Source organism: Stigmatopora nigra, chromosome 5 (genome assembly GCF_051989575.1).
Source record: "Stigmatopora nigra isolate UIUO_SnigA chromosome 5, RoL_Snig_1.1, whole genome shotgun sequence".
NCBI lineage: Eukaryota > Metazoa > Chordata > Actinopteri > Syngnathiformes > Syngnathidae > Stigmatopora > Stigmatopora nigra.
Window position 1 is genome coordinate 9331895 of NC_135512.1, and position 8960 is coordinate 9340854.

The 8960-nt window shown below is 37.5% G+C and overlaps 1 protein-coding gene across 1 annotated transcript; it reads right to left on the reverse strand.

Annotated features, from left to right (window-relative positions):
- Positions 1-734: 734 nt before the first annotated feature.
- On the reverse strand, positions 735-7948 carry ppp1r2 (protein phosphatase 1, regulatory (inhibitor) subunit 2). Its single transcript, XM_077717550.1, has 6 exons — positions 7590-7948; positions 4674-4781; positions 4364-4447; positions 2845-2951; positions 2367-2540; positions 735-1984 (listed from the first exon to the last, which is right to left on the reverse strand). The coding sequence occupies exons 1-6, from the start codon at positions 7718-7720 to the stop codon at positions 1965-1967; spliced, it is 624 nt and encodes a 207-aa protein (XP_077573676.1). The 5' UTR covers positions 7721-7948; the 3' UTR covers positions 735-1964.
- Positions 7949-8960: the final 1012 nt, after the last annotated feature.

Here is an 8960-nt window from a genome sequence, read left to right on the forward strand (position 1 = left end):
TGTAAAATAATATGCCAATGTGTTTTTTATTGTGAAATAATATATGATCAACAAAAAAGTGAATATTAAACAAAACTAAAAAATAAACTAACTAAAACTCATCCGCATTGCCCATCCTTTCAAATAGCAATCCAAAATTGCTTCAAGGACCATTTTTAATTATTCTATGTTCAAAGGATGACACACAACATTGCACCACCACGATATGCAACATATGCTTCACGAGTGAGTAGTCGTCTTATTTCAGAATATCTTTACAAGCAGTGGCAGGCTTCCTGATCCGTTGGAATTACAGTTGATGATTCCAGTGCTAAACAAGATCTTTTCTAAATTATTTGCAGTTGTGCAGCGATTGAACCCATTTAATTGATTGTTTGCATTTAACAAATAGATAGATACATCGATTTTAATCTAGCACTGAAAGGAATTCAATGGATTTCTGCAGGTGTTTATGCATTACATGAATGCAAGGTTCTGAATTGTAGTTTCGTAGTAAATCTGTCAGTACTACAGCGAACGTGTAGGAATAATCCTCAGATGAACTCGCTGGCGGCTTTTATCCTATTAGTTGCCAAGAAATCTGAAGGGACATATACAATATGTTGTGAAACAGTGCTACCAAGCGGCGAGTATATGCATTACATGTGCTACTATTTATTCTGTGGCATAAAGGGCGTTTCTGGAGACGGGCAACAAGAAAAAGATGTTAAATTCAGAATAACAAAACAAACTGCTAGTTTGCAGAAGTCAAAATGTTTTGTATTGTATTGTATTTCTATAACAAAAAGCTCAGCACATCCTCAGTCATAAAAATAAATTAGAACAAGACACGGCTCCAACCAGATATTCACTGTGTCACTTTTTCCCTCAAAAATCAAAATGACTATTTGACATTAGGAATACATGAAGCCAACTTTTTATTAACTTAATCATCAGTAAAGTCATTGATTCCTGCTTTAACAGTAATTAGCAGAGCACAAAATCAACTAGGCCACTCATTTAATGTCCCTCGTTAGAAATTACTATTAAATGATCAGCTTAGATGTCATGGAAAAAAAAAACATGTTTTAAAGCACAGTGAACATTAGTTGAACTGAAGTTGACATAGAAAGATTGTGAAAAAAAAGTTCTCTGACATTTGACCATGCTATTGACAAGTCAACCTTTTATGCAACTTAATACTGTCCATCATCGGATGTTACATAACAACGTTACTCCACCCAAGAACAACGGGAAACTGGAGCTTGAACTTCAGTCCTGGCTTTTACACTGATCATCTTGAGGTTCAGATGAAAACAAATCAAAAAAGCATGACATGTAAAAAGTACTTCTTTAAACAAAACCACTGTTAAACCTTTCAGTGTTGATAAAAGTTATTATTCAAGAGGAAATACATGTTAAGATAATTGCATTTTGGTGGTTTTGAAGAAGGGCCGGCCGGGTGTGAAGAAAAAAAAAACCTGATTCACTTTATGAAAGTGTGGACTTATTACAATAGTAAATATGAGCCTCAAATTGAAACGATCAACAATATCAAACCAAACGAGAGAATTATGAGTCACAGATTGAATGTCCATCTGAACTGCAGCTGGTAAAAGTGCAGTCACCACAGGAAATTTCCCTTGCTTCTATCACTAGAACCCATAGAGAAGGAAGTCTCAGTCAGCTATTGTCCTCAATGGTCTCCAACACTCATTCTATTCAGTGTGCATGAGTAAGAGTGGGATGTGGTGACCTTCATGGCATCAACGGAGGATCTTCCCTACTAAAATTTGAGGTTCCAGTGCATGTTTTGGAGTTGTATAGATTGGAAAGTTGAAGGTTACTGTCTGTTAAGAGACGTTAAATGGGTGAAGCAGTGTCTGCTGTTTGGCCTGAAGTTAAAAATAAAAAATAAAAACACAGCGCAGTGATGTCTGTCAGAATGGTGAGCCCACATACTGGAGCGAGAAGAGACACCTCATCTACGAGTCCAGAGAATCGGCTAGGGAGAACAAAACAAACATACGAACAACATGACTAATGCTGCTGCACAATGACAATTTTACTTAGCCCTTTTTACCCTGAACAGATTCATTTAAAAGAACACTCATTTTGATGATTTATTTCAAAATACATTACATATTTTTTTAAGATAAATATCCACATAGGCTTGAAAACAATTGATTGTTGAATCTATGCTGGTTTTTATTTGTTTTTGTTTTTGACCTGAGCATTTAATTTATTTTTTACTTCCACTGAAGTGTTCGCTTTAGTAGTGACCACTAGACCTTGACAGCATAGTGGTTTCCACTATGCCGTGTAAATCCAGAAAATTAAATCCTCGGCATAGATACTTCAATCCAACAAAAATATTTTATTAGTACCTTCCTGAGGTGGGTCAACATTGATCTCCTCTGCCTCCTCCGTTTCATCCCTCATCTCCTCATCTTCGTCCTCATCCTCCTCCAGCTCACTAGCAATGAGCTGCCGAGCCAGTTTTATATTGAGACCTTCGTTGTAGTGCTTCTTCCTCATCATTTGAAAATGTTTCTTTTTGGCTGTAGAAGAAGCAAGAAAAAAATTGTACAATGACAACTTTGGAGGCAAAGAAATGGAACTTACAAAATTTCAATCTAAATACAATAGTCAAGTTCTAGTTGAAAAGAACATTATCTCATTAGAGACATTTAATTCATTAATTACAATTTTACTTAAGAAATTAGTAACATTTTGAAGGGCTCGGTTAATCTATTCTTGGGTTTCAAGTAGTCAAATACTGAATTACTGAATTAGCGATATAAGAAGACAATAATGGAGGGATTACTGTAAAGAGGTCAAGTTCTAATAGATAGTTTTGCTTACCTTCTTCCTCAGGGGACAACTCCTCTTCTTCTTCTTCACTACTTTCAACTTCTTCCTCTTCTTCCTCTTTCATAAATCGAGGTTCTAAGCCTTCTGCTGCTTTAAGCCTTGAAAAAGAAAGTAGAAGATTCTCCAGTTTATTACCTTCCGACTTTTAATTCAGTTGTGACTATGTAGGGAACTTCCTAATGATCCCTATTTGGATTGAGAGCAGATGGAAAGAAACATGATGTGGTTGGCTTGAGCACAGAGCGGGGTTAGGAGATGCAAGCTTGTGATTACTCGAGCGGAACACAAAAATAACAGAGTTACACTCTCTCTCTCTTTGCAAAAGCAGAGGGCAAAATGAGAAATATTACATGGTTGAGCGGATAGTGGTGATTGGCCGCAGGGCAAGATGCCAGTTAATAAAATACTGCTCTCCAACTAAACTGGTCCGATTCAGTATGTCATAAAAAATGGATTTTAGGATGTGAACAAGGAGATGACAACGCATTTAATGTATTTGGAGACATGTTACACCACTAATATAAATTTGAAGTTTTGTCGGGTAAGTGGTAGGACATGGCAATGAGAGTGCAGGGGGAAAAGAGCAGCTGATATCTCGAGGCCGCAGGAAGAAATAGACAAAGGAGGTTAATTGACGTGCTAGCCTTGAGATATACACCGTCCTCATCTAAGCGCCTTTCATTCCTGCATCAATGCATTACCATCACACGGCAGAAAGAAAAACAGTTGCAATCTTACATGTAACATACTGTCAGTCTGATTGTACTGATGTCCTGCTTTTTAACTAAATACAGCGTCAAAAGAAATTCAAGCCATTATTTGGCACACATTTGGAATGCAAATAATTACTGTCATTCCTCACTTTCAATATGGATTGGACCTCTAGTGCCATGAATGCCACTGTAACAACAATTACAGTCAAACTCAGTTAAATTGATTTGACGTCTGTTGTAGTTAATGAATGAGTGATGGAAAAAAAATAATTTACACCAAAAAAATCTCATAGAGTTACAGTTAATTCATAAAGCCGATTTATCATCCAGGCCTAACCATGTTGGTCCGAAATAAAAAAAACTAAGTCCACAAAAAAGCTTTTTACAGAAGGACGTTAGGCCGGATTCCCTGAAATTTCTGCATACAATTGCAATTGTTCTTATTCTTATTGTTACATTGTGTATTCTTGCAGCTTGGAAAGCTTGGGAGTTGAGTAAGATGTTGCAAACAACGCCTGATTGGAGAATTGTTGAAGGGAAGCAGTGTTTACTAGAATCATCAAAAGGGTATTGAAATTTTTTTGTGATACACCTGCGAAAACAAACTTTTGCACACAAGACTTAAATCCATTTTTGTGTTGGGAAACCTATTTGACCCTTCTTCACTTAATATCTAATTTCTCAAGTAGTAGTTCATATTCTGGTTAAGAGTTTACCAGGAGTAGTAGTGTTTTTTTCAATAGATACAATTTGAGCTGATTGCTTTCCTCATATCTTGCATGATAAAAAAATCTTACTTTGACGTCAAGTCATCTGCTGGGAGTGCACTCTGACCTTCTGAGTCACTTAAGGCTCCTTCATCATCGTCATCCCCAACCATCCTAAAAAAAAAAGTGAACACATTTGAAATTTCTCAAGTCAATAAAAGGACAGTCATGGCAGGTTGGTAGAATGTCATGCGAACTTCTATTGATTATTCTGATGCATTTCATTAAAACAAGGACTGAACCTACCTGTATTGCAAATTATTTCATCTTTGAACATTCTATTCAAATATTGTCCTGTTGATGTCAAATCAAACTGCGATTAGATTTGATCACGACAGACCTGTTATAAGGTGTACTGGGCTCATCAATCTTCATTAGGCCATAATCTTTGTCTGCTGGATGATATGTGGCAAGGATATTCATTTCATCCCACTTCTGGGATTTTTTTCTGTAAAAAAAAAAAAAATCATTCATTTAAAAAGAGGAAAAAGTGGGGAAAAGTATTTCTTTGGTTTTCAAAACCTGCCTAACCAAGGGGGAAAGAACATAGCCAACCATAGTTAAGGATAAATATAGAGTCATATGTTGATGAGTTTGCCCAGAGCTGGCTGGCAACATTTCGCTTAGAGATACCTCATTACATAATGTGAGTCATTGGGGCAGTGCTATCAGGTGACACAATTGGAAGGCCATGTAGAAGGGTACTCCCCCACTGACTGTGAAATGAACCCATCACCAACAAACATGTTCACTGGTTTACTTTGGCGATAGAGTAGAATAGAGGTGGGCAAAACATTCCTCAAGGGCCATTGTGGGTGTAGAGTTTTGTTCCAACCGATCCAAAGGAGACAGTTGAATCAATGAGGTTTGTGCTGAAACAAGAAGCCCGGACTGCAATCCACTGATTGCCATTCTAAGATACCAAATTGGCAAAAAAGTTTTGTCTTAAAGGTTGGAACAAAAACCCACACCCACTGCAGGCCATTGTGGAATATTTTGCCCACCCCTGCAGTAGAACAAAATATAGAAGAAAGCAAATAAAAAAGTGGCAGGAATGGAAAACAGTACATTAGATATGATTGGCAGCTCCACAAGAAGTACTGCCGTCAAATGGTTGCAACGTAATGATTAAGTTACTTCATGATATCTGAAAACATTTATTTTTCACACTCTTTGGGTAGGATAAATGTGGGTTTGTGTCATTGTTTAAACGATACAAACGAAAGTTACATTGTTCAAAAGAAGACAGCTGACGGGATGATGGGGGGCTTACCCAGGATATCCTTTGGTTGTCCAATGAGAACAGTAGACAAAAGGGATTTGCAGCACCACATACATAGGAAAATGTGTTCAAGCTGTTTAAAAACTAAAAGACTACAGAAGGCGGATTGTTGAGGATTGTTGAAGCGGTCTAAAAAAAAAGTCAGGTTATTTGGTGAAATAATGTATTTTTTTCCAATGACAAAAACTGTCAGGAGCATTAGCATAAAAACAGAAATCTATTAAATATTTAGTGTTTCTGGAGTGATATTGTGAGAATTTAGTAGCTGATAGTTAATTTTGATTTTGTGTTATTTTAGTTACTTATTAAGCATACATAATTGATTTAAGATTAATTTTAATAATGATGATAACAACTATTTGTATATGTTTCCTCTATGTCACTTACTTAGTTCATTTTATGTCACCTGTTTCTACTCTGATGTGATAATTGTGTCATGAGCTAAAAAAAAATATAAAAGGTAAAGTTCCCCTCATTGTTTTGGAAACTAAGTCTCATTAGTGCAATGTTCCATACTGGTGCTCAGTGTTTGGTGGTGAGCTTCAATCCAGTAACAATCTAAGGTTTATCCCCCTTTACCTCCTCATTTACTTACAGAGGCTATTTTGGGATCAGCACAGAAAAAGCTTGATTCACTATCGGGAATGGAATTCACTAATAGCTGTCATCTCTGGCCTAATTTTGCAGAGTGCTGCTCTGACATAACTAGCTCATGGCTAGAACTGCTGGTAAGGTTAGCAGGAGGCACAATGACCATTACTCACCAATCATCAAATGACTGATAGAGCAAAGTGAGCAGTGCTGTTATTAATGTCTTTTATGTCTTGTCTCCTACGCAATTTGGTAAATTGACCAATTTGAAATGGATTTTGAAGACATGATGGTGTTGTTGGTAGTGGAATGACAAAGGAGACGTAACCTTTTTGTCTCAGATTACAATTCTGAAATCAGTTACGTTAGTTACAGCTAGGCGACCCAGGGAGGGTGTGGTTAGTGGGTCGACCTCACAGTTCTGGGGTCGAGAGTTCGATCCTCGGTCGGTCCTCCAGTTTGTATGTTCTCTCAAGGCTTGCGTCAATTTTCTCCGGGTTCTCTGGTTTTCTCCCACATCCCAAAAACATGCATGCTTGCTGGTTGAACATTCAAAGTTGGCTCGAGTGTGAGCGTGAATGTTTTCCAGTCTGCTTAAGCCCTGTGATTGGTTGGGCACCAATTCAGGGGGCACCCCGCCTGATGCCAGTAGTTAGCTGAGATAGACTCCAGCACCCCAACAACTCTTGATCTGCTAAAGTTTGGTAAATGAATGAATGATTAATTACAGCTCTTTAAATATTTACACCACTGTCCTAGACCTGAAACGTATACATTGATGACCATTCACAAGGCAGAAAAATACGATTTACATCCACAATGATGCTCTCACTAAATGTAAATTGAACCGAAAACAGTTGTGCCAAAGTCAGGAAGGTGACACAAAACCCTGCCAATGGATTCTGTGCCCATTAGACTAGTAACTCAGGTATCAAGACAAGCGAGAAGGGCGTAACATGATATAACATCCCCAAGTCAGTGTAACAATGAGTGATCCAATAATATCAAGTCGTGCAGGGCAATAAACTTGACCTCTGATACCTTTAGTGTCAGTCATTGGAAGCCCATTGTGTTCTCTTTCATTCATTTCACATAGACGTCAACGTGGAATGAGAAGGCTTGTACAATACAGGCGACCATGTGGTTAAAAATAAAAGGGGGGAAAGAAGAACATGATTCCACTTAGTTGACATTATAACGACTTTTTACGATCGGCAGGCCTGCGATTGTACGACTTTAGTGATCGCAAAGTTACGCTAGTCGCCGCAAACAAGTGCGATTGTTCTTAAGCTAGCCGTCAGTAACGTAACTCCCATTCACACATACGCGCAACCAGACGTATGTTTGTATATAGTATGTCAGACGGCTACAAGAAGTACTCACTGTTGTTCTTCATCTGAAAGCGGGGGAGAGTGCTCCAATTTATCGCCAAGAAATTCGCCAGGGGCAGACTGAACGCTGGTGGTATTATTCTTGTTTTTCAGGATGCCTTTTATCGGCCGTGGAGCTGCCATTCTCACACGCTGGCTGTCAAAGTGGTCTCGCGCAGGTGATCCCTGCCTACTGTTAATTTCTTACTCTTAGTATTACTAGAGGAGATGGAACATGCTCGTTTTGATAACTCAACGATCTTCGGTTCGTTCAGGAAAAACCTGGTTAGGAATCAATAGGGGAGTGTGCATTTCGACGCTGTTTTCCGCGACTAGCGGGGGATATCGTTGAGAGCGGGTGTACTAGGGATATAGTCTCGCGATTTTTGGGAAACGAGACTGTTGTGTTGTGTTTAAGTGCCTCGGAAATCCCCCAACTATTTGCAGGTTTGTAGTTTACTGCCTGATGTGGTTTTGTTTTTATTTCGGAAAGATATTTTGCCTTTAACTATAAAAAAAAACATGTTTAAAGACAATACCAGAATTAATTAATAACAATACTACTACTACTGCTAATACTACTACTACTACTGCTAACACTACTACTAACACTACTACTACTGCTAATACTACTACTACTGCTAACACTACTACTACTACTACTATTATTATTATTAATAATAATAATACATACATACATACTACTACAACAGCTACTACTAATACTACCACTACTACTAGTAATACCACCACTACTACTAGTACTACTACTACTACATACTACTACAACTACTACTACTACTACTACATACTACTACAACTACTACTACTACTACTACATACTACTACAACTACTACTACTACTACTACATACTACTACAACTACTACTACTACTACTACATACTACTACAACTACTACTACTACTACTACATACTACTACAACTACTACTACTACATACTACTACAACTACTACTACTACTACATACTACTACAACTACTACTACTACTACTACATACTACTACAACTACTACTACTACTACTACATACTACTACAACTACTACTACTACTACTACATACTACTACAACTACTACTACTACTAATACGACCACAACAACTACTACTATTACTACTACTATTACTACTAATACTAAAAAATAATAATAATGATAATAATAGTTTTATAATGAAAGGTTGAAAACCTAGCAACTGCCAAGTAGTATAGTATTGCATTTTCAGTGGCATGGAATGTGCTTTCTGGTCAGAGGTGGGAGTGAATGAATTATTGAAACATAAAAATTAGGGATCTAATAACGTGTATGTTATAAAGTCACACTTTGGATGTGGTCGCAGCTCAAAATGTTTTTCCCTGTCGTCACGT